Below are 26107 nucleotides of genomic sequence, written 5' to 3'. Positions count from 1 at the left end.
CAACCACATCAATATTGCTTCAATGTTGTCATTTTTTGGTATTTGAAGAGATGATATCTTGATGTTTTGTCGGTCAGGACTCTCTGTGATAACTTCACATCCTGCAGGAAAACACATCTTAATAAACTCTCTTCTAAATGAGGCCCCTGAAGTTGCTGTAAGAGTAACATGTGATACTTCAAGACATAAAGACCTAAATTGTCCAATCTGTGAAAACCATTTCCTTACTGGTTCTTCTTGATCAGAACCTTCACCCTGGACTTAAAATCAACAATATGTATTACATTAACAGGTGATGTACATACATACTGATTTGTTTAATAAAGGAATCAGTCGCAATGTTATTACTGCAATATAGCCTCTGAGTATACAACATTTATCATGTTCACGAAGAAAGTCATACAGCAAAATCTCAGGGATCTAATAATTACTTTAGGGGAAAAGAAAACCACTTCCTAGAAAGTATGGTTATTAATATATTAATGGTGTGTTCATAAAATGAATTATGTTATATTGTAATCATTTTAACTGAAGTGCACCGATAGTACCGAAAAGTATATACAAGAAGATCGTGTCATTTTAAAACATCACACACTTGTAGAACTAGAAAACTGAGTTGGTCAATTATATGTTCTATGAGGTATTCCCTCCTGAAATATGGTCAGTTGTTAAGTTTTACCAATGTATTATACTCAGATGTAGACATCCAACACGTTAATCCATAACGATTTTAATAGATTGTAATTGAAGTATTAAAAAAAAAATTAATAAATGTACCATTGTAAAACTGTATGCGCCTCGTCCACTGCGATCGGGTTTAGATTTTCCTGGTACATCGTTGATTTCTACATATCACGCCACTTATTACTGGTCAGGAGCATATCCGGACTTCCATACACAGTCATATGGCCCACGTTCTTATTCAGTGTTCTCCATATAACCCCTTCAATTGTGGGTTTCCTTCAAACTGAGTTTTACTACCAGTTCTCGTACTCAGAAACACGTCGTGTCCTTGTTGAAGCGATAGTATACTTCTATTCTGCGTCTCTGTTACAGTGTCTAACGATGCAACGATTGAAACGGCTACAAATTTCAGCTTCTCTTTTAACACGTTTTGTAGAGGCCACCATGTCTATCGAGTATGAGAGTAAGACGGATTATCATTGGATAAAAATTAATAAAGCCAATAAAGCTAAGGCACGTAACTCTTTACAAACCGATAAACGGCGCGGTTAAAGCTACTAAATCTGCCAACGGTGAATAGAGAAACACCGTGGATTGTCACCCTTGGCTAGCGACGATGAGAAAATACCTTTAAACATCATGTACATATCTAAGAAAATATCTATAAACTTTGAGGTACACGAAAATAAATAGACCAGTGCAAGTCCGATTTTGAAAAAAAGAAACCTGCAAACAGATGCCTGTTTATTATATTTACGTGTATATTATCGATATCTCTTATAAATAATTATCTCTCATCTTACATCTTCATCTTTTTAATTTATCGCACACGATTTTCTCTCTTAAATTCACAGCTGTTTTTTTAATTCTTTATCATTTGGTATTCTAAAATCACATTCATGAACACCCAATTAACACTTCATAAATTATCACGTTTTGTGAACTAACTAAAAGTCATCTTTTGTTACACGTAATTGTTGTGTAGCCGAGAAACTATCAAACATAGACTACAAATATCTGGTGTCTTACCTGACAATATATGTGGCAGACAAGAGACAAAGAATACAAGATAAGGAAAAACACAGGTAGGTGTGGAAGGGTCAACGGTGGAAACGGACCTGGAGCTCCAGCGGGTGGTCGTGGATGTTGGAATATACCATGTGACATCAGGGTAGACCAGGGTTAGAGGTCATACATAAAAATAAGCATACGTTGGGAGAATACAATATGTGTTTATACTATATAATCAATGACGCAATATACGTAATTAATTTATACTTCTGGTACTATAACCGCCGGATTTGTACCGTATGGGATATTTTCCGTACCGGACGATAACTGGGGAATTAGCTCAACACTCGCTGTATTTCCACATTCATTCCAGTTAATAACACATATATACAAATAGTTACTCTCCACTCCGTACCCATTAAACAGGGGAAACTTGCTAATTAATAATTCTAACTTAATGTTAACCTACATATGACAGTGAGGTAAAACGTAACGGATTATCCAGACGACTTGTATCTTGACTCTTAACCTCTAACTATCGAACTCTTACTCTCTTCATCTTAGAATAATGTATAAAACATATAATAATATTTTACTGGCGTGACCATCTAAATAATTGACATGTATAAATCATCCAATCTGAGTATATTTCTTTATCCCTAAACTGACCATCTCCCAGGTAAACGCCCCTTTATTCACCTGCGTCAATCCGCTAATTGTAATGTAATTGCATTAACTCTATTAGTGTCAAACACACATTTGTTAGCTGAAACATTGTCCTTCAATCCTGCTTTTCTAATAAGTATATTTCCTAAAGCTATACTTGATTACTTTGATGTCCTATTTCTTTACTACAGTTAAGACGTTTGATAAACATTAATTTACATTCTATCACATCACAGTCCGAAGGAATTCCACGATAATTAAGAAGAGTAAATAACGTTAATTTACCAACAAGCTAAAACTATAGAAAATGTTCGCAACATGTAAAATATACATTTTACATGGTGATAGTAACTTGGTTCGCATGTTATTCTCGTCACATACGAATGTACTAATGTTCACTATCTTCTTAAATATACACACTATGCCATATCGGAAGTGTTCTGCTGCAATTATTCTGCTCACTCATTTTCTCTTTAGATATTGAGTATCCTTGTATTCGGTAAACCTCTTCCGTTCACCCAGCTGTGGAAAGCATGTCTGGATGATGATTCTTTCAGTTTTAAGCCACAATTTAGAGTTGTAACAGGTGAGATATCAACGTATTTTTCTCAGCAGTTTTTTTAAGCTGATAGTTTATCCTCGTCACCTCTGAAAAGGGGTATACATGTAAACATATGATAAATCACTACTTAATTTGTGGGAGTCACTATCATTTAATCATCCGTTGTTTGCAGATGCATGAAACATTAATTACTTTTAGGAATAATCATAGAGAATAAATCTAATCTACAATATTCTTTTTCTTTGGTGACCCTTCAGAATTTGATTAAACTTTACAGCGTACTATAAACAAGTTCTAAAACTTATATTAATATCTCTCGTTTGCTAGGATGTTGCGGCGACCGGATCTTTGATATGGGAGGAAGTCGAAGTACCCGAAGAGAACCCATGTGTGCAATGTGATAGTAGAGGCATTGCAGAGAAAAAATTAAAAAAAAACTTAAATACACAAATCATATGTAAAATGAAATATATTAACTGAAATATAAATATATTAGACGCATAGAAACCTTTTCTTTTAAGTCATGGTTACTGGTTAGTTATACGTTGTCTGCATTGGATGAATAACTTCATATCTTGTAATACAGATTGTGCTAATAAATCCCTCTTTCGGCGCCTCTGTGACATGCACACATGAAAAACGGCTCCATCTTCCACAGACAGTACACAGTATCCAAGCCTCTTTCTGCCCTGGTTCAGCACATTCTAGTTGGAATGCTCCGAGTTGAAATATATTTACTTAAATATAAATGTATTAGACGCATTTAAACCTTTTCCTTTAAGTCATGGTTACTGGTTAGTTATACGTTTTCTGAATTGAACGAATAACTTCATATCTTGCAATGCAGATTGGACTAAGAAGTCCCTCTTTAGGCCCCTCTGTGACATGCACACATGATAAATGGCTTCATCTCACACAGACAGCACACAGTATCCATGCTTCTCTCTGCCCTGGTTTGACACATCCTACCATGTTACAAAGTGTCCTCTGGGCTGGTGACATGCTGCTTGCCTCAGGTAGTTGATATAGGACATACATATCTCAAATTTAGATTACACCCAAATATGAAACTTGGCTATTTGTATGATGCAAAATTCAAAACTGACTGCACATTCGAATTAAATGCTTAAATAGTGTATTTAACTGTTCAGTATTAGGATGAGTTAGAGTAAAATTTTGTGCATTTTGGGATTTATACATGTAGAACTACATAACAAATGAAAGTCAAATGTTCAAATTAAAGTAGTTATGTTCTGTTAAAATGGTTAAACAGATTACTTAGTAGTTCTCTTTGGATTTTTCTACTTCGGGGTGAGTAGTAGATATTTAGGAGGTTTCATGTTAGGTGCATTCTGGGTCCATGAGAATACAGATAGGACGGCATAAATTATTAGACACTTTCTTACTAAAGTTCGAATCATTAAAATACCTCCAACAAACGACAGTATTATTTACTATTTAAAAAAAATAAACAGAGTTAGTCAATTTTGAAATCTTTATATGAACACATAAAATCCTCAGATGTCACGTACATGAAAAACGATGTAATTCGAAATACATTGCAAAATGCTATAAAATAGAGTATTGGGAAAACCGGTGTAAAATTCCATCATGTCGTCATCACAAGTAAATATGTTGCCCCTTAACATTTCTATTGAAATCATTTCATTTGGTTTGTGAATTTCTTTATTCTTTGACATTTCCTGAAGTTATTCCCCCTTTAAATAGCATTCTACATGGTTGTCCATTCTAATTATTATTCTGAAAAAAAAATTCTCATAATTAAAAATGAAAAGAAATCGGATGTCAACTTCCTGTTAAATGAGTACTTTGTTTATTTAAGCCAAAATTTTCAAACAAATTTTCCTCAAAGATTTCTCGGTGAGCAACTGTTTATCGCAGATGCTTCAAATTTTAACACACTATTTGTTTAGGCATGCCATATTGTGGGATATATTTCTGTACCAATCGGATGCCAGCTTTCTGTTAAATGTCGACTTTGCTTTTTTTGCATATTCACATCAGTGCGGGGTTATCACTAGTGAGCATTGGCTCACAGATATCTTGTTATGAAAAACTCACACTCTATCTGAGACATTTTCTTTCAACAAAATCAACAACAAACATTTAAAGTTAAAAATGTATAAAAAATACCTTAAGACATTTTATATTAAAAAAAAATTAATATGTCAACACCATCACAAGCCTTAAGTACACAAGACACAAAAACATCACCAGAAAATCTGACATTGGCTATACTAAGAGATAGGTTTGATGTTTCTCGAACAAGGAGAAGAAGGCGTCCAGCAAGTCGCATGTGGTTACTTGCATAATGTTTTCGTTTTCTTTTATTAGGGCTTTTCGACTTTCGGTCGAAAAGACCTATTGTTTTCGTTCTGTTTTATTACTATTATTCTTCTCGACAAAATTTCGTCAGCGATTTTTTGAAAACGGAACCAAATAATAAAAATTTAATGTTAGATTCTTTTAGCAATTGTTTATTTCTCCCGTATGTCCCTTTTTGGACTTCCGGTCTATAAACTTCCGGATTAAACATGCAAAAAACAAAATATTAAATGGACCTATGTATCTATTTTATTTTTTGATTATAAACTAAGAAATTTTGGATTTAGATACTTCATAGTATGATATTCAAAATCGTAAGCGACAACTTTTTTCTATCTCTTGCTGTTTTCGAGATACTAGACTTCAAACTATGAAAAAAGGGGGGATGAAAAGAGTAAAAATTGAAATAACCATCAAAATTTTCAATTGAGGAATGGAAAATGTTAAAACTGTCATAATTATCATATATTTAAAGTTTTGTTTGAAACCATTGAGAACTTCCGGTTTTATAAGTTGATAACAAATCGGCTATGGTTGTTTTAATGTTAAACTGAATTCACGCGTGCCACGTTTTCTCGACCAGTTTTCAAGTAAATATTTTCATATTTAATATTCATATTAAGGGAGCTAATTTGCAGACCGGAAAAGGTTTTGGGATTAAAATTTTGAAAGATAAGGGATCTAGAGGGGTCAAAGCTGAAAACAGCCCTTTAGCTGTATCTTTTTTATTTTTCATCCGATTTTTAAAATCTTTTCGGTTTTAAGTTTTGAGTAAAGAGTACAATTTAAGAATTATTCTCCGTAGGACCATTTTTGGACTTCTTATAGGAGTTTTAAGGGCGTGAATATTGCAACTTCTTAAAAGTTGAAAAAGTGATTTAGAACGAGTTATCTCGCTTTCCTCAATAAACGTAGAACATTAATACTCTAGGCATACCACGTTTTCTGTTCGAGAAAGAAATACTTACTTTTTTATGATTTTTTGGAAATATTATTTCAGAAATTAACAGTAAACTTACTTTTAAAGTTCTGAAGTTATCTTTTTTTTTTTTACATTTTAATATTTATAATGTTATATTTAGGCAACTGATTATACCAAGGCGGTGAAGAATTTGTAAATTAAAAAAAATCGATATGATTTTTCCTGACATTTGCAATGAAAAAAGGGAAAGAAGATGTCGAAAAGCCCTTACTTTTTGTTGAAGACAAAAAAAGTTCTAGTTATCTTTGTTTTTACTGAGCCATATATCTCCAAGCATCAGAATAACGTGGTCCTCCAAAACACAGTCTGTAATGCTGTCTCTTCTCATCGCTGGAAGAACTTCTTTTTGAAGTATTTGTGAACTTTCTGGAATGATGTTTCCTGCCATAACTTTAGCCTGAATGATAAGAGACCCTTTGCTTTGGAAATCTGATCCTGTCTTAAATCCTGGACAAGAGGTTCTATGATTTGCAACTGACTTCTCAAGCTGAATCCATTCAAAACATTCCGGGCATTCACATTTTCAATACTCTTTAGAATTTGATGATTGCCCTGTTTAGAAACACTTTTGTCAACATCTGGAAGGTTTTCATCGTTTTCACTTTCACTTGATGCGTTATCAGAATCGCTTTTACTCGATGAGTAATCAGGATCACTATCTGAATCAATCCAAAATTCATCAGAATCATCCATATCAGACTCTGACTCTCCATCATTAAACTCTACATCTGACTGATGAGGGTGGTCACCTACAGAAGAAGATATAATCAGAGTCATCTTCATCAGATATCAATTTCCAACAACTGTCGTCCTTATTAACATAGTCAGACACCTCACCTGCATGTGCATCTTCATGGATAGTCTCAATTACTGCATCAACAGAACCCAATCCTTTATCTGACTCTCCATCATTAAACTCTACTTCTGACTGATGAGGTTGGTCGCCTACAGAAGAAGATATAAACAATCATATTCTTCAGATATCAATTTCCAACAACTATTGACATAATTAGCGTAGTCAGATATCTCGCCTGCACTTGCATCTCTAAGGAGAGACTCAATTACTGCATCAACAGAACCAGATCTTTTATCTGATTCTGCGCCGTTAAACTCTACATCCGACTGATGAGGGTGGTCACCTACAGAAGATGATATAAACAGAGTCATCTTCATCAGATATTACTTTCAAACAACTATTGCGCCAGTTAGCATAGTCAGATAACTCACCTGCGTGTGCATCTCCAAAGTAAGACTCAATCACTGCATCAACAGAACACAATCCTTCATCCGACTTTCCATTATTAAACTTTACATGAAGGTGGTCACCTACAGAAGAAGATATAAACAGTCATTTTCATCAGATATCAATTTCAAACAACTATTGCGCTTGTTAGTATAGTCAGATAACTCATCTGTATGTGCATTCTCAAGGACAGATTCAATCACTGCATCAACAGAACCCAATCCTTTATCTGACTCTCCACCATTCAACTCTACATTTGATTGATGAGGGTGGCCACATACAGAAGAAGATATAACAGAGTCATCTTCATCAGATATCAGTTTCAAGCAACTATTGTACTAGATATATCACCTGCATGTGTATCTTTAAGAAGAGACTCAATCACTGCATTAACAGAACTGGATCCCTTATCTGCCTCCCCACCATTAAACTCTATATCTGGCTGATAAGGGTGGTCGCCTACAGAAGAAGATATAAACAGAGTCATCTTCATCAGATACATGTATCAATATCCAACAACTATTGCCATAGTTAGCATAGTCAGATAATTCACCTGCATGTGCATCTTCAAGGACAAACTCAATCACTGCAACAACAGAACCAGATCCTTTATCTGATTATCCACCATTCAACTCTACATCTGACTGATGAGGGTGGTCACCTACAGAAGAAGACCCGTACGAAATTTTACTCCCGTAATTTCAAAATTTTCCAGGCCTACAAGTATCTTAAATTCTAGTTTAATTCTTAGTTACATTGAAAGACAAAATACAGGCGTAAAATGTGAAAAACTGGTGTACAAGTGGTGTACCCCTACCGTATTTTTGGCATAAACATGCAAATGAGTACGCCTGAAAATTTTGAAATACGCCTGGAAATTTTGTACGCCTGTATAATAGAATTACAGAATAATATAGACTAAGCAATCCTGCTTAAATAAATTACGCCTGGCAAAATAATACGTCTTGAAAATAATATGCCTGTATTAAAATACGCCTGTATTGAAACCTGCTATAAAATCAAAACCAAAATGGCTAAAATTAGATTAGAGTAAAAATGAAATATAATCATAAGAACCAATTTTAACACAAAAGAGTCCAACTGTATTAATATGAACTAATAATCTATTTATTTACCAATTAAGGGGCAACAAGATGGTACATGAAAATATAAAACCTATGGTACAAGTTCACAAGAGAGAAACATTATTGCATAATAAAAACAGAATTACACATTAAAAAAAAAAACAGTATAAAAAATTACATACTATTACATTTCTCTGTATATGCTTATGTACATATGCATGTACATTCCTATACATAATTCATCATAACGGTTCAACACAAAGTTTTTGCAATGTCTGTTGAAAGATTTTTACTTAAAGACAGTTTAATACATACAGGCAACTTTTTCTTCATATTTTACTATCCAGAAAAATATTTGTTAATCATGCAAGCTACCAGTGATTAGTAAAATGTTAAAATTCAAATATATGTCACACATAATTGACAACTGAAATACATTTTAGAGTTCTTAAATGATGACCCAAATTAATTACAATCAAAAGTGAACGTCAACATTTCATTAATTACTTGACTTCTTTTTCAGAAGTTTCCTACTGTACGCAATTCTTTCTGTAACACCATCATTTAGTTTGGCGTGTGATGGAACACTGAAGCCATTCTTTGAGCACCAACTTTGTACATAGTCTGAAATAACATTTTAAATGTTTAATCATTTTTTATTATAAAACTTAAAACATTATGAAGCTGAAACTACACGTATTTCTGTAATGATAGTTTCCTCACCTTTCATCACTTGTACCTTCTCCTTGTACGGCCTCAGGGTACCATGTTTGGTCTTAATGAGACCCTGTCCCCTGGACAATGCCAGTTCCTCATCTGTAAACAGCAGGGGTATCACCTTGGGGCATAGAGCATAGCCTGGATTATTGTGCTTTTTGATCAAGGATGATGCCTTTTTCAGATTTGCTTTATCCACCTCAATCGAACTGCTTTCAAGAAGTTTCACAGTCTGAAGAAAAAAGTGTACCGATAATGTTTGTATATTATAGATCGAGATGCATATAACATGTAATGCTTTTCTAAGCTTACAGGATAACATTCAAGCACAGCTGTAAATTAATTAATATCTTTTGCCATCGAAACAAGTATTAGTATGTTCGATAACCCAATTAAGTCCCATATAAGAAGTTCAAAAAGGAACATTCAAATGATACAATTAAGCATATCTACAAAAATAATTGATGCTTACCCTACTTTCATAAGTGTTGGCATTGTGAGAAATGCTGCTTTGGGCATTCCCTTTGGCACAACTGCTAATTCTTTCTCCCTTTAAAAAACAAATAAAACATATCAATTTTCCACTAATATGAAAAAAATTACTTTCACATTCTACATTTTCCACACAAAGATGCATTCATAGTATTAACTCTCAATATTATAATACGAACATAACATCAGCATATACATGTATCAGGTTCATCCTTAGAAAAGGATAAGTCTAAGAAACTTACTTATTCCATCAATAAACAGTTGAAACTTTTCTAAGTAAGTAACACTCACTTCTTTGTTATTATTCTTGGGGACACTGCTTTGGACTGTCATTTTACTGGTTTCAGGTGTTACTGAAGCACTGCTGGTACATGTATATCTATCATCCTTAAAAAAATCAATGATAAATTCATTCATAGTACACTTAGTGGAATTTAACAGAAAAAAATAATGTCTTCTATTCCCTATCATTTTTTAAGAGGTAAGTATACCAAAACTTTTAGACAGGTTGTCTGTATGATGCTGCAGAAAGAACATACCACGTTTTATTATAAGTGTGTGTTTATATGTGTGTGTTTGTAAACACCTTCAACCCACTACAGTACCTTGTTTACACATCAACCAACTCAATTCATTTCGGAAACTCAGTACACAAATCACTGTAGTGACTTGCGATTCTGTTGGAATAGCTATATTTTGGCTTATTATACCCCAAAAAATCAAAATTACGCTTGGTGTCATTTGTCGGTATACACCCGTTTTTAGCTCACCGAGCTGAAAGCTCAAGTGAGCTATTCTGATCACATTTTGTCTGTCGTCCGTCTGTCTGTCTGTCTGTCTGTCCGTCCGTCTGTCTGTAAACTTTTCACATTTTCAACATCTTCTCAAGAACCACTGGGCCAATTTCAACCAAACTTGACACAAAGCATCCTTAGCCTAAGGGGATTTTAATTTGTGAAAATTAAGGATCACACCCTTTTGCAAAGGGAGATAATTAGGAATTTATGAAAATGTTCGAGAAATTTTCAAAAATCTTCTTCTCATGAACCATAAGACCAGGAAAGCTGAAACTTGTGTGGAAGCATCCTCAGGTAGTGTAAATTCTAATTTGTGAAAATCATGACCCCCGAGGGTAGGGTGGGGCCACAATGGGGGGTCGAAATTTAACATAGGAATATATAGGGTAAATCTTTAAAAATCTTCTTCTCATGTACCATAAGACCAGGAAAGCTGAAACTTGTGTGGAAGCATCCTCAGGTAGTGTAAATTCTAATTTGTGAAAATCATGACCCCCGAGGGTAGGGTGGGGCCACAATGGGGGGTCGATTTTTTTATACTAATCATGTTTTATTTCTCCTTTGTTTTTGTTCTTTTTATAAGATATATTCAATGTGCTAAGTTAAATGTTCAAACTTTATGCTAGGACATTTATTTTTTCCTTTCAGTTGAAGAATGAATTTAATTGGGTAAATACGTAATACCAAGCACAGTAAAAAGAGGTCAGCGCTCGCTATAAAAAAAATCAGCAAAAAATGAAAGTTTTATAAGGGGTGCTAACAGTTAAAACTTTTTTTTCCAGCTCCAATGCACCGCCATATTGACAGCCATTTTGTTTAATAAAGTCAGCTCTTTTATCATATATGACTTGGGGTCTTTGATGTATGTTGCCCCTAAACATGCTTAAATCTTTTTTGAAGATCTCTTTCCAAACTTATTTAAAAGAAAACCTAATTTTGCAAACCAGAAATGTACAACCTCATTTTAATCAGGAGATATATGACTAATTAACAGGATATCTTATCAAATTTAAAATATTAAATAAAAATATTCCCACAAACATCAAAGAACCAACCTTTGTATTAGCACTAAAAGAGGAAGTAGTTTTATTCATATATAAATATACTTTGTAAGCTTTGGAAGAATAAAAATCATGGAACTGCTTTCTTTGGAGGAATCTTATGAAGACAAAATTTGGTGAATGTAACTATCAGAAGAATATATATTCACATGCACTAAGTACATGTATGATGTCCTCTACTACTTAAGGAAATTAACTGTAATTGACAGCTGTATGTTGTATAGAAAATAACTGGACTGAAATATACATTATCCAGTTTTGTTAGTCTGTTGTACTAAACAAATTATTGACAGATTAGGAATCATTTTTTCATCGCACATGTAATGTTCAAGGTTCATAAGAAGTAACTGGTCAGACCCAACCATATACTAAAGCAGACCCCAATTAAACCCTGGGTTTACTTGGGGACTGCTTTTAAGAATTTGTTTCCAGTCTGGGTTTACTTTGGATCCACTCAGGGTTTACTTTGGGTTTGCTTTAGGGGTCCACTTTTCGCACTTGAATGTGAAGCAGACCTGTCATTTATCTATCTGTCTTACTGCCTGTAAGCCCTGCACCTTGTCTGCTTTTAGGGGTATACTTCTGATCGGGTTTACTCTTTGTGTCCACTCTGGGTGTACTTTGGGTTGATCGGGATTAACTCTTGGTCTGCTCTAGTAGATCTAGTGTAAACCCTAAAAGTAAATCCAGGGTTTTTAGTTGGGGTCTACTTTCTGTTAGGTTGGGTCTGATTGGTACTATACTGTATAGTGCAAGATTATTCTTTGTCATAATTACACTATTTTTTGCAAAGGATTATGTGTGGGATATGAATTGTGTTAATGTCCCAAAATTCAAAGTTATGAATAGAGCTTTAGATATTTGTATTAAGAAATATTAATACATATATAAATGATATATTTCTATAGATTCTTCACTCCATATATTCTGTTGTTGAATAAAAAAAAACTGATGATTTTTTCATGTTTTTGAGAAATAGCAGGAATCGCCCCCTTTACCTGATATCATAGGGGCACGAGAAATGAATAATGCTGTAAAACTCCTAGATTTCTGTAACATATTAAATATTCAGATTTAAATATTTTCATACTATCAGTATGCTATGATGATTTTAAAATTTTTCATTAATTCTGCACATGTTATAAGTGGACTCACACTATCAATAACTTTTATTTATGATTCAGATCCACTGGTCTCTAAGACCCGTTCCTTGGCCAACAACATGATAACTGCTGAAGAAAATGCTGGATGGCAGACTGGAGAAGGTAATTATTGTTTTTTCCCCTATAAGTGGTTTCTTTGATGTTGTTTTTTGTATTACAGCATGGAAACTTGTTGAAAATATCTGAAATGTACTTGTATTATATTGGTGTAGTGAGTTGATGTGTGTATCGGAGTTGTAGTGACTTGGGATGTGTAAATTTTGATGTAGTGACTTGGGGTATGTGTAAGCAAAGTCATGACTTAAAGGATCACAAAGAGAAAGAAAGAGAGAGAGAGTGAGTGAGGGAGGGAGAAAGAGAGAGAGAGAGAGAGTGAGGGAGAGAGAGAAGGTTATTCAGCAGGAAGATGTCGGTTTTTTTATATTTGTGATAATAACTTTTGATCACTGTTTTGTCATCTTATTTCATGTAAAAACAAAATTATTAAGTATGTTTGTGTTAAGGTCATCAATTTTGCACACGTTTAAATGGACTCTCACTATCAATATCTTTTATTTATGATTCAGATCCACTGGTCTTTAAGACCCGTTCCTTGGCCAATAACATGACAACTGCTGAGGAAAATGCTGGATGGCAGACTGGAGAAGGTGATTATTGTTTTTTTTGTCCTATAAATGATTTCTTTGATGTTTTTTTGTATTACAGTATGGAAACCTGTTGAAAATATCTGAAATGTACTTGTATTATATTGGTGTAGTGAGTTGATGTGTGTATCGGAGTTGTAGTGACTTGGGATGTGTAAATTTTGATGTAGTGACCTGAGGTATGTGTAAGCAAAGTCATGACTTAAAGGATCACAAAGAGAAAGAAGGAGAGAGAGAGAGAGAGTGAGGGAGAGAGGGAGGGAGAGAGAGAGAAGGTTATTCAGCAGAAAGATGTCGGTTTTTTTATATTTGGGATAATAACTTTTGATCACTGTTTTTGTCATCTTATTTCATGTAAAAACAAAATTATTAAGTATGTTTGTGTTAAGGTCATCAATTTTGCACACGTTTAAATGGACTCTCACTATCAATATCTTTTATTTATGATCCAGATCCACTGGTCTCTAAGACCCGTTCCTTGGCCAATAACATGACAACTGCTGAAGAAAATGCTGGATGGCAGACTGGAGAAGGTGATTATTGTTTTTTTTGTTCCCTATAAATGATATCTTTGATGTTTTTTTTTGTATTACAGTATGGAAACTTGTTGAAAATATCTAAAATGTACTTGTATTATATTGGTGTAGTGAGTTGATGTGTGTATCGGAGTTGTAGTGACTTGGGATGTGTAAATTTTGATGTAGTGACTTGAGGTATGTGTAAGCAAAGTCATGACTTAAAGGATCACAAAAAGAAAGAGAGAGAGAGAGAGTGAGTGAGGGAGAGAGAGAGGTTATTCAGCAGAAAGATGTCGGTTTTTTTTATATTTGTGATAATAACTTTTGATCACTGTTTTGTCATCTTATTTCAAGTAAAAACTAATTATTATGTATGTTTGTGTTAAGGTCATCAATTTTGCACACGTTTAAATGGACTCTCACTATCAATATCTTTTATTTATAATTCAGATCCACTGGTCTTTAAGACCCGTTCCTTGGCCAATAACATGACAACTGCTGAAGAAAATGCTGGATGGCAGACTGGAGAAGGTGATTATTAAAGAAGAAGGTGCGGTTAAACCTCTGAGCAAGCCATGGGCACTTAAGAAATGCGTAGACAATCGCTAAGTAGAACTCCATGGCAATTAACACAGTTCCACGATACGGGAGCTCCGAAGAAACGCCTCGGTCGCCCTGACATCTTCTCCTTGTTAAATAAAATAAATAAATGTGCAATTTAAAAAAAATCTAGCGATCTCACAGCGATTCAAGCTATTTTAAAACTCCGTTGTAACTTTGTGGCTGTTTTCTGTCTTCGTTGGGCTTATTTTTTCTTTCTCCTTGGTGTTCTTTTTCTCTTTAGTCTTATCAACCTCTTCTTTTTCTTTCAGATCTGTTTTTTTTCTGGGGACTGTGTTCCTCGTTTTGGTTTTCAATAAGTTTCTTTTTTGGGGGGCTTATTTCTCTATCCTGAATTTTACTCTCCTTTGATCTAGCCGTCTCAATTCTTTCTCGTCAACCAGAGTACCGATGTCAAGGTCTTTCGATTCTGCATGTCTTTTTAAGATATTATTGTTTACTTTTGTAGCCCACTTGTCTAAATATTCTTTATTGTCTACAAAAAATTAAATTTATCATTTTAATCAAAAGCATTGAAAACCGCGCGGGCAATAAACATACACATCGTAATACTAATTATAACGTGTGTGTATATCATATTAACTTATATCTGTGCTAACAATCCGTTCCTTCAGTCGTTAATCGTGGCTTGGTTTGGTTTGTTTACATGTCACACGTTTTAAGATCTTATTGATTTTGAATCCCGAGCCCGATTTTTTATGAGCATAAATTGTGCGCTACATACATGTACTGATACAGTAATAGGCTGTGTAAGTCTCGCGCGCCTCCTTTCCAAGAGAGCACTTCCGAGAACCATGGTGTTTTGTTTTGCTTTTGGGTGCAACCACAGGAGTGATCGACACAGTAAGAACAACACACAGTGCCATCTCTTTCGTTTTCCAACCAATGTAAAATTAAGAAAAAAGTGGATAGAGCTCTGCAGGTACGTTTTAGGGGCTTGCTTTTGAAAAACATTGAAAATTTCATTATCGTAACGACCTGAAACCATCCTGATGCTTCGAGAGTGCACAGATTTCGTTTACAATTTTATTTGTGTCAATTTAGACGTGCTGACAGAGAATGGAACGAAGGGGACCGCATATGTAGCTGTCATTTCGAAGAAGGCTGCAAGGACAAAGGCCCCAGCATATTTGTTTATTCTAAACCAAAATTTCCAGATGTTGCTGACAATCGAAAAAGGTGAATATATTTCTTTCTTTCTGCTGAATTATTATGTTTGCAATAAATACTGTTTTAAATAAATTATATATGAATGAAGTTCAGAGAAATATAACACATTATATATTATTTTATTTACTATCATGTTTATAGGGGTCTTTGGTCAAAATGAATGACTATTAATTTAAAACCACAAAATGAAACCGTCACATTAATTTGTTATGGGACAAATTTAAACTGATGAATAACAACAAAATTACAGGAAGAAGTTTGCAGAAATTGAAAAGGTGCCTACAGTGGAGAGTACATGTACAATCGGTACATGTAGGGGTGGTGTCGAGGAGCCAACCTCGGTGCTCTTTACAGCAGAGAGTAGTGCTGCACTTGACCATCCATACTTCCACCCGTGTCCTCCTTCCAGTGTGCATCCAAAATAAATGAATGTCAGGGTGAGTTTATTTTTAAAAAATACATATAATGATTTCTTTGCTGTTAATTTACTAAAATCATGTTATACATGTTTATAACACAACTTGTTGGTGATAATTTGATAATCCTTGTACAATCAGAATATTTCTTTATTTCACTCTTTTATTTGTTTTGATAGCCAAGATAAAAGAACTGGAAATAGAGATAAGGACATTAGAAATTGATATTGAGAGGCTGAAGAACTCAAGGCATGTAATGTCTGTTGATGCCATGAAAAATAACCAAGAAAAGGTAAGAAATACATGAAGTGTAATAATCTTTTACATGTTCATGAATTAAAAAAATATTTTCCAGCTTGTTATAATGTGATTTTTTAAAATTTACATTTCAAAAATGATATCTGATTATCATGGTATTAAAAGTGTGACAGGTTGAAATTGAATTTAGGGAATCTAAGGTGTGTATATATATGTTTACTGTTAATTAAATTAATATATTATTTTATCTTTTTAGATGCTGTTGTACACATCCTTTACATATGACATTTTCAAGATCATTGTTGCCACTTTGCAGAGATTTGAACCGCTGAATTATTATTCAGGATGGAATGTCACAAATATGAGTTTGGAAGATCAAGTTCTCATAACCTTGATGAAACTGCGACTCAATCTACGGGATCTTGACCTAGCAGACAGGTTTTCCACGAGTAGAGCTACAATCTCTAACATAGTTAACACTATTATTTGTGCTTTGCATGAGATTTTTTATAAGGGCATTATGGTTCGAGTAGGCATGCCCAGTCAGTTAAAATGTAAGGGCTCCTTGCCAAAATCGTTTGAAGATTTCGGTTCTGCTAGAGCATCAATTGACTGTACAGAAATAACACAGGATGTTCCTTCGGACTTTAATCGACAAAGTGCATCGTATAGCAATTATAAAAGTCGGCATACGGTGAAAGCGCTTACAGCTGTTGCACCCAACGGTTCATGTGTATATGTTTCACCGTTGTATCCTGGATCTGTGTCGGATGCCAACATTGTTAAACATTCACATTTTTTGGAAAACCTTGTACCAGGAGATCTTATCCTAGCTGACAAAGGCTTTAATATCCATGACCAAATGCCATCAGGTGTGCAACTCAATATTCCTCCATTTTTGATAAACAAGACTCGGTTTACAAGTAAAGAAGCCGAACTTTGTTATAAGATTGCTAGAAACCGAATTCATGTTGAGAGAGTGAATGAACGATTCAAGAACTACCAAATTTTGAACCACATACCAGCTAACTACCGTCCACTGTCTACAAAGATAATGCAGCTGTGTGCATGTTTGGTAAACCTTCAAGCACCTTTGCTCAAAGAGATTGCTTAAAACTTTTTGAAAGTTGTTTTCATATTGAAAGAAAAACATTAATTAGGTTTTTCCATGATGATCTCTATGAAAAAATTATTTAATATTTATTTTATGTCAGCAGTTTATTTTTCATTTTGTAAAGGTGTAGCAGTCATGGTTATGATATTTGCTAGCTATGTAAACAGTTTTGATAAGAGATGTATATCACTATGCACTTTGACACATTGTTTAAACAAATGTGCCTGGATTCTTTAATCTATAATATTTATATATATAAAAAAGATCTGTGCCTGCGATTTTCATTTATTTTCTTGAAAATACTGTATATAGAGAAATATTTGCCCCCGTTTAATGACACTTATGACAAATCTGCTTTTGGGCAAATTCAAAACTTGGCGAAACCTTTTGCAAGTATCAAAGGTCAATATAACTAGGGGCAAAAATAACCCTGTATACAGTACTTCATACATATGTCTCATACTAACTCAGTTGTGTTTTTAAAGAAAAAATTCAATACAAAAAATAACAAGTACATGTATTATAAGTTAAATTAAATCAGTTTAATATTTGGCATACTTGTTTAAAGAATATTATTAGAGAAACAACATGTAATTTCAGTAATATGATGAAATATTTTGTTCATGATACAAATGTTAAAGGTGAATACGACTCTTACAAGTAAGTTCACCAGAAACAGTCAGCAGATGGGTATCAAACTGTACAATTTATTTCTTGTTGACTTCTGGTATGAACTTTTCAAAATAAAAATCGATGAGTTTCTCTATGTTCGCTGACCAATTTATGTCCTTTACCATGCGAATGATAGCCAGATCTGTCGGTGTCCATATTATTAAATCACAGCATTTCTTCTTGGTGATGTAAAGCTGCCCTTGAATTTGATGGTAATAATCACTGTCTTCTTTTAGGTGCAAATACCCGTCTGCTGTTTCTAAAAAAAAAAAAACATTGTTCATACTTTTAGTTATCAAATGTAAAGAGACAAAACATTTTCAAGAAAAGAAGGATGGGTAATACTGTACAAAATGTATCATCAAACACTTAATCATACCAAGAAAAAATCCAGGGACTGTTTCAACTGCATCTTTTATCTTCATGTCTTTAGCCGAGTAAGGGCACTTTACTTCAATAAGCTCAGCTTCTAGATATTTCGCTGCCTCTGTCTGGAAATGAAGTATTCCCGTATGTCCTGAACAATGGGGTTGATGGGTGACTATACCATCAGGAGAAGCCCCTATAGCGCCGGACTCGTGTAGCCAAACTCCTTCAAAATTTCAAATAAAAGATTATTACATGTATTATAAACACATACCATATTTTTCATAGAAGTTGATATTTTTTCTCTGGGGCAGATCACATGACTTATTGTCCAGAGCATCAATTTCTAAAATTAGTATAAAATTCTTAAGAAATTTATAGACCAAGTATTTTTTTAAATTTTGAACTAAAAATGTATAATTTGACATGTAGTCCACACCAACTTATCATCTAAAAATATTGTATATATTAAAGCAGTATGAGCTGCGATTTTCATGTTAAAATTTCTTTTTACGAAAAGGTGTTTTTTTCTAAAATGACCAAAAAAATCATGGTTTTAAAATTCTGTAAGCTGTATTTTGGTGTGAAAAGCCGTTAAGAAGCCTTAATTGGAAAAAAATTGAATTATTGTCGTCCTGTACAAAAATTGAATTGCTATTTATTCCTTATAAGAGCAATCTTTCTTCTGACAAAAATTTATGAATTTTTCAAATTTTATTCACCATAAAAGTTTAAGTAACATGCAGACTTATCATATTAGCAGGTTTCTGCAGCAAAATAAAATTATAAAAAATACAGCTCATATTGCTTTAAATATTCCATAAAAATTACTGCAAGTACATTTGACTGGAAGAACTACTAATACAATGTATAGTAATTTATTAATCTGTGATATTAATCTTTGCTACCTGTCTCTTCAACAGAAGCCCCTAAGAGTATGTAGCTGTCAATAGCCGCTCTTTCGTTCGTTATCCCCCATGAAATGGCAGGACATCTCTCTAGGTTGTATGCAGAGAGCAGTCTTTTCAACAAAGACTTGCTCATCCTAAAAAAAAATTCACTACCAAACTAGCAACATTGAGATGATTTCCAAAGAACCTACCGGTACATGTAATATTTTTCAAATTACTTTGTACATATGACAATATAAAGAGCAGTGTTCAAACTAAAAGTCCAAACTAAAAATAAAGGGAGAAAGTAAACACAGTCATTAAAGAGTGGACATTCTCTTTTCTGCTGTTTTATAAAATACAAAAAATACCTCTTCCGTCTTACAGCCTTTAAGACTTGTCCAAAATTGGAGGCTGTTATCCTCAGTTTTCTGACAATGGCCCAAACAGCATTATTTCTCTGCCCCTTAGTTTTTTCAGCTGTCGTATTTATAATGTCCTCCGTGACTTTGAGTTGTGTACGTAGCCAAATGTTCTGGTCTTCAGCATGCAGAAAGCTTTCTGAAAGCAGAAGGTCTTCAACCAATGGCACTGGTGGTTTCTCTACAGGAACTTCTGGAGAGAGGATCCAGTGGAGCGCTTTAAAAAATAATTATATTTATTACAGAAAAACAATAAAATGATTAGTAATGAATACAAAATGCATAACACTTTAAGATTCAAGACTATTTCTTATAAAAATATTACTTTCTCTAGTACCGGCACTGGTATAAAAGGTAACATAGGAATGAGTAATGTATAACACTATATAAACAGTATATTACAGTCATGTATGAAAACCAGTCATACAGTCAATATATTACATGTACATGATATTAAATCAAATACAATATCTTGAATGCAGGAACATACTGTGGAATGCAGAAAGCTTGAGGTCAATTTTCGTGGATAGCTAAAAATTTACTTGTTCATTGGGATGTAATTTCATGGGTTACTCTTTATAGTGGAAAGATATCTTTACTTTTTATAATAAAAAGACATCTGTTGGCATGTCAATTCGTGGGTCAAGGATACCCACGAAAAACCATTAGTTTTAATGATTCCACGGTAATTTGTAACTAAAAATACACAGTTTGCAAGCCAAGGATTTCCAGAATTTTATTGTACAGTTTAGTATATACATGTATGAATCAAGAGCCAACACATGTGACAATTTTATGTTATTTAGTACTTACTGTTGTTTTTAAATAATATGCATTTCAGTAATTAAGATTATATGAAGTTTCTTTTGACTCAGGAAACAAGGAAATATTTGTGTTCAACAATCAAAAGTTAGCAAGGAAAATAAAGATAATTTGAGCTATTTGAGTCAACATTTCTCAGTTAAAGTATGTTTACTAATGAGTAGATTATAGTTTCAATAGGAAATATTTGGCAAACAAGCATGAAAAACACAATGATATAAAAATAATTATTGTGCAGAATTGCAATCTTTACAAAAATGGTCAGTTTCCCCCTTTATTTTCAAAAATTGTTTAACAAACCTGACAGATGACCTATGAATATTATAAGGGGGTGGCTGGTAGGATAAAGAAAGAAGTACATTGTACCATTTAATCAAGTTTTATAAAGACTGCTTATGCCTGCACATAAAAATAAGGAAAAAAAACTATTGTCATGGGACCAGTTCTTGCCAGTGCATTGTTACATCTCAAATTTATACAAAATATGTGATAGTCCTAATTTGTACTTGACAAGAACTGGTCTAATGCCAGAAGTATTTTGGAAGTAACTTTTAACGCAAAACTGAAAAGTGAAAACCCCTTCTTCAACACAACTGTTTACAAAAGTTAACCATAGTTATACCAGTAAATCGCCCTAAATTTCCTAGCATTTGATATAATGCCTCATGGTCGGTGTCGTCAAACGGCCTTGAAAGAGCACTGTCAAGCAGTTTCATATAAATACATTGAAAAATATTGGCAAAATATTTTTTATATTCACTTCAGTACTTGTATACCCAAGTATATTTAAATATTTATACAAATAATCTTTTTTAGTATATATTAAGAAATTACCTGTATGTTGGATTTGGCGATGGATACATTTCATCAATTGTCTCAATTTTCTTGGGTTGAGACTTTGGGCGCTTTAGCCAACTGCATCTGATGTCAGTCTTGCTGACATTTTTGTAGCTATTGAAAGGAAAAAAAAGAAATGATGTTGTTTTAGAATAGTTTTAAATCAATAAAACTATTAAGTTTAAGAGAATATTGATTCACAAAGGATTAAATGTTCTTACCCAAAAAGAAGAACAGCAGCAACATGATGGCAGTAGTAGTCTCTCATAACACATTCACATGTCGATCGTTTGACTGTGTCATCATCTAATTCAATCTAAAGTGAACGACAGATACATAATACATGTAATGAATGTGTATGATTAAGTACAATTACACGTACCGGTAAATATACACTATGTAAACAGTAAACAATTTAATTTTCCGAGTTTCCTCTCACTCACAAGGTTTCTCCGGTTCATGATGTACAAGTCAAAACAATTGAGAAGATAGATTGTCATAGTTTGTTCCAATATAATTATATATATTTTATAGCCATGTTCGTGCATGTTGATTTATATTATCTGACTTATCATTAAACAATGAATATCAGGATCATCTGCCTGACTCTATGTCTGAATGGTGTCAACTTACTGTAACTTTATACGCCACATTCCGCATGCTGGCCTGGACTACACCAGTAATGTACTGATTTTCTTCGTCGAAAACAAACTTCAGGACGTGATCGCTGCTCACAGAATTTTCCGATCGCCGCTGAAGCTTGACGCGCCCCTCAGTATATGAGGCCCAAAAACGCAACGATATCGCCATGAGTATGGTTCTCGGAAGTGACGTTTTCTTTTAAATCTCGCGCCGTGCGAGATTCACTTACACAGCCTATATATACCCAGCATATTTGAAAAGTTTTTGTCACACTTCATCTTTATACAGGACAGAAACAATATATAAACAACTACATAATCAAGTTCGGTGGGATATAGAGAATGTTGTTTTGTGTGTATGTGTGTGTGTGTGTGGGGGGGGGGGGGGGGTTGCTGTCCTCTAACCAGCTAACATGTGTCTCGTGAACCTATGAACATTAGACAATCAACATCCTCAACGTTCTACTTTTTTCAACACATTTCAAATAAATTTTGGCTATATATTTTCTTCACCAATTAAACGTAATAACCACAAAAGGACGTATATCATGCGTATGTTTTGTTAATAGAAGAATGTTAGTAGAAGAATGGTGTAGTGATTGAGCAAGGATATTCAAGAGAATCATTCATTGTTAGTATGTATCTTGCCAGTTTAATTCAAGAAGGAGTTTCTGTAAATGTGTTAACGTCGGCTGTTTATAGCATTCGTTGGGCGTATTCATTGGATTACATCATCCAACTGATTCGGAGTTAGTGAAAAATGTGTTTGAATCGAGAAAAAGAAAACTGTGTATACCAAGGACGAAAAAAGAACCAATTACTGCAGATTTATTAAAGAAAATGTATAACAAATATTTTCAGAGTGAAAATATTTATAATCAGGGATCTATTTTCGCTTGTATAATTGCATATGCTGGTTTTTTAAGAAGCAATGAGCTTTTGAACACAAGATGTTCAGATGTGAAATTTGAGGAGAGTCATATGACAATTTTTATTGAGAGAAGTAAAACTGATATTTACAGAGACGGGCAATGGGTGGTGATTGCTAGAACTGAGAGTGAAAAGTGTCCTGTAAAAAATTTAGAAATGTTTCTCAAATCGTGTGGATTTCCATGAAATTGTTCCGATTTCATTTTTCGTAACATGAGTAAGACTTTAAATCGTGATATAAAGTTCGGAATGGGATTAAAGCTTTGACATATACGAGAATGAGAGAACTGTTCAAAGAGGCGTTTAAATGTTTTGTGCCCGATATTTCAAAATATGGTTTACATAGTCTAAGGGCAGGGGGTGCTACTGTGTGTGCTAATTCCGGTATACCCGATAGATTGTTCAAAAGACATGGAAAGTGGGCATCTGAATCTGCGAAGGATGGGTATATCAAAGACAAATTAGAATCTAGATTGTTGGTTTCTTTAAATTTGGGGTTGTAAATATCATAATAATATTTTACATTAAATTTGCTTAAAGTAAATATAACCTAAATATACCGCGGCAATGAGTAGAAACACGTGTACAGATTCATTCATAAGATTATTTTCCGCTGGTCAGTAGATAGAGAATTGTTAAGAGATGAACTAGGGGTTATGTTTACATCATTAGGGGAATTGTATTGCTGATATATGATAGGAAACACGGAACCGAGTTAGTGGCTAAGAGTTAAATATAAAATACGATATAAACTGACCACGGCGCGTCGGAGTAAGTGAACGCGTTGTGAGATGAACAGATAAGGGTACGGAGGGTGAGGTGACGTAGGTTAGGGCATATGGACGGCGAAGATAGGACTTTTGGATTAGTGGTAAACCGAAGTCTTGTCTGCGTTGTTCTATATTCAGAGCTTGGGTAAAGAATTTACACCCCAGAGCGGGTAGGACGCCACTCCCCATAGCGGTGCGCAGTCCAGACTCCTTCGGGTAAACAGCGATTTCAAGATCCCGTACATTATGACAATTTTACCCCAGTAACACCAAGAATTGTCATAATAAGTGGTGATAATCCGGGGTTACATCTTCGTCGCTGAAAGAACTGTGTATAAGCTTCCCCCAGGCCTTTATTAGGGTGCGTTTGCAAGAGGACGCGGAACCCTAGGAATAAAACGATCAAGAGCCGGGGCAGTGTGTTACGGTTAACAGTACAATATTTTTCATGAAAGGCAAATGAATGGCAGAAAACACGTCACAAACTAAACTGACTCCATTCCAAAAACTTAAACGTATGGTGTCCAGGTTCAAAGTTATCATTGGATAAATATATACAGCCTGACGATAAGGACAACGAAATATTGTTCAATTCAAATACTTATAAACCGGACTATTGGAATATTTCAACAGAATATCCTCCAATTTGGTTTGAACCTAAAGTTAAGCCTATACAATTATCGGAGACAGGCGGAGCCAAGTTCAAGTCAGCAGGAAAAGTATTTGCCGTAAAATCCTCCGTCAGCCCCACCGCCGCACGTAACGAAAATTCAACTAAAGATAAACTCGAGGAGCACGGTTACGATCACGAGACAGAGCCCGACGGTACTGTAGATCCGTCCAAGACAACACCTTTGAACTTTCAAACGTTTGTGCGTGCTGATCTAAAAGAAGAGCAAATTCGTGGCCGATTTGGAACCTTTTCCGACGACGGTTGGTCGAGTCATTCGCAGCAAGCATACGAGGACGCAGAGGACCAGGACGGGAATACGCGTGCGACAGAAGACCACGCACAGAGTGCGCGTTCTGGAACAGACACAAGAGACAATCCGACGATTTTTGGAGATGCACAAACTAATAAATATTGTAGAAAAATGGGGGGTTATGTTATGTTTTATTCGAGATGGAAGTACATAAGAAATATATTTTCTTTCGTTTGAACGTAGTGATTTAGATTGAAAATATTTTCTTTTGTGGTAATGATGAATATTCATGAGATAGGCGGGGTTTGAAGGTGATTACGGGTAGAGTATGTTCGCCTAGTATTCATTCTGACGATTCCGGACGGCACGAGAAAGTCGATTTTATTTAAGAATTAAATATTCAATCTGAAGATTTTGAACATGTTAGATGTTGCAAAGATGCATATATGATGCAGTTTCTAGTGTTACTGACAAGGTGCTTATCAAGTAGCAATACTTCGTGAAGTTTTGCGAATGGTGTGGTTTGGATCGGTGAAAATGTGTGTTATGGTATTTGAAATTGAAGGAATTTGTTTAATGAGCGATTTCTGTATCGGACGTCAATATGCACAAAATAATAAATATTGTAGAAAAAATGGGGTGTTATGTTATGTTCTATTCAAGATGGAAGTACATAAGAATTGACAATCTTATGAGGTTTTTCATACCTTAAGGTAGCTCCATACTCGTAAAATTCTCTGAGGAAAGTTGAGAAACTGAACAGATTTCGACATAATAGACTTAAATGTCATCAATTGTTAAAAAAAAATATACATGTCATCACACTTTTTGAGATGTCACATAGACATAACTAAAGCATATTTTAGCATCAGAAAACTGTATTTGTTTTAATGTTAAAAGTAAAATCTTGTAGGCAGAAAGGACTATGTGCGGTATGGTCAAATATCTGCCCCCGATTTCAACCAATTTTTAAATAGTATCGTATGAAAATGAAATCTTCACAAATCATTGTAAAGAGGATGCCTATAACTTTAATCTTGATTTTAGTCATTATTGCTCACTCGCTGTTTATCTATGACGTCACTTAAATGACCTAATTCCCGCAAATTTGCAAACAAATAAAGATATTCTCATTTTTTCTCTATATTTTGCATTCGGAAGTATAGAGCGCAGGTCTGCTCAAGTGCGATTTTAACATATGTTTTTCTTCAGATAGTAATACATATCATACTAAAAAATGGTACTTGAGCAAGCCTGCGCTCGATGTTTCCCAGTCGAAAATTA

General features: G+C 34.3%; 4 protein-coding genes across 5 annotated transcripts in view; 2 read left to right on the top strand and 2 right to left on the bottom strand.

The window, feature by feature from the left end:
- The window catches only part of LOC128171734 (putative nuclease HARBI1), a 225458-nt gene that overhangs the window by 121818 nt on the left and 77533 nt on the right, over positions 1-26107 (top strand). The gene's annotated exons all lie outside the window — the stretch shown is intronic.
- On the bottom strand, positions 8001-10519 carry LOC128171733 (uncharacterized). The gene is made up of 4 exons (XM_052837497.1): positions 10080-10519; positions 9769-9846; positions 9303-9528; positions 8001-9203 (listed from the first exon to the last, which is right to left on the bottom strand). The coding sequence occupies exons 1-4, from the start codon at positions 10257-10259 to the stop codon at positions 9079-9081; spliced, it is 609 nt and encodes a 202-aa protein (XP_052693457.1). The 5' UTR covers positions 10260-10519; the 3' UTR covers positions 8001-9078.
- Positions 15590-17800, top strand: LOC128171731 (uncharacterized). The gene is made up of 4 exons (XM_052837494.1): positions 15590-15771; positions 16013-16199; positions 16358-16470; positions 16693-17800. The coding sequence occupies exons 3-4, from the start codon at positions 16435-16437 to the stop codon at positions 17548-17550; spliced, it is 894 nt and encodes a 297-aa protein (XP_052693454.1). The 5' UTR covers positions 15590-15771; positions 16013-16199; positions 16358-16434; the 3' UTR covers positions 17551-17800.
- LOC128171729 (uncharacterized) lies at positions 17930-22440 on the bottom strand. 2 transcript variants are annotated; one of them, XM_052837493.1, is made up of 7 exons: positions 22193-22440; positions 21781-21875; positions 21557-21673; positions 19850-20117; positions 19497-19633; positions 18602-18814; positions 17940-18481 (listed from the first exon to the last, which is right to left on the bottom strand). In XM_052837493.1, the coding sequence occupies exons 3-7, from the start codon at positions 21588-21590 to the stop codon at positions 18258-18260; spliced, it is 876 nt and encodes a 291-aa protein (XP_052693453.1). In that variant the 5' UTR covers positions 21591-21673; positions 21781-21875; positions 22193-22440; the 3' UTR covers positions 17940-18257. The 2 variants fall into 2 exon arrangements, with proteins under 2 accessions (XP_052693452.1, XP_052693453.1); XM_052837492.1 differs by lacking the exon at positions 19850-20117 and having other exon boundaries at positions 17930-18481.

The sequence above is a fragment of the Crassostrea angulata genome, chromosome 2 (genome assembly GCF_025612915.1).
Source record: "Crassostrea angulata isolate pt1a10 chromosome 2, ASM2561291v2, whole genome shotgun sequence".
Lineage (NCBI taxonomy): Eukaryota > Metazoa > Mollusca > Bivalvia > Ostreida > Ostreidae > Magallana > Magallana angulata.
This window is presented reverse-complemented; position numbering and strand designations above follow the sequence as displayed.

Coding starts and splice junctions, on each gene's coding strand:
- LOC128171729 (XM_052837492.1), bottom strand. CDS start 22,369: ATGGCGATATCGTTGCGTTTTTGGGCCTCATATACTGAGGGGCGCGTC. Junction 19,634..21,556: donor TCGCCAAATCCAACATACAG/GTAATTTCTTAA, acceptor ATTTTTTTTTAG/GATGAGCAAGTCTTTGTTGA. Junction 18,482..18,601: donor AGTCCCTGGATTTTTTCTTG/GTATGATTAAGT, acceptor TTTTTTTTTTAG/AAACAGCAGACGGGTATTTG.
- LOC128171733 (XM_052837497.1), bottom strand. CDS start 10,259: ATGATAGGGAATAGAAGACATTATTTTTTTCTGTTAAATTCCACTAAG. Junction 9,529..9,768: donor CCAACACTTATGAAAGTAGG/GTAAGCATCAAT, acceptor TTTTTTCTTCAG/ACTGTGAAACTTCTTGAAAG. Junction 9,204..9,302: donor GAAGGTACAAGTGATGAAAG/GTGAGGAAACTA, acceptor ATGTTATTTCAG/ACTATGTACAAAGTTGGTGC.
- LOC128171731 (XM_052837494.1), top strand. CDS start 16,435: ATGTCTGTTGATGCCATGAAAAATAACCAAGAAAAG. Junction 16,471..16,692: donor TGAAAAATAACCAAGAAAAG/GTAAGAAATACA, acceptor TTATCTTTTTAG/ATGCTGTTGTACACATCCTT.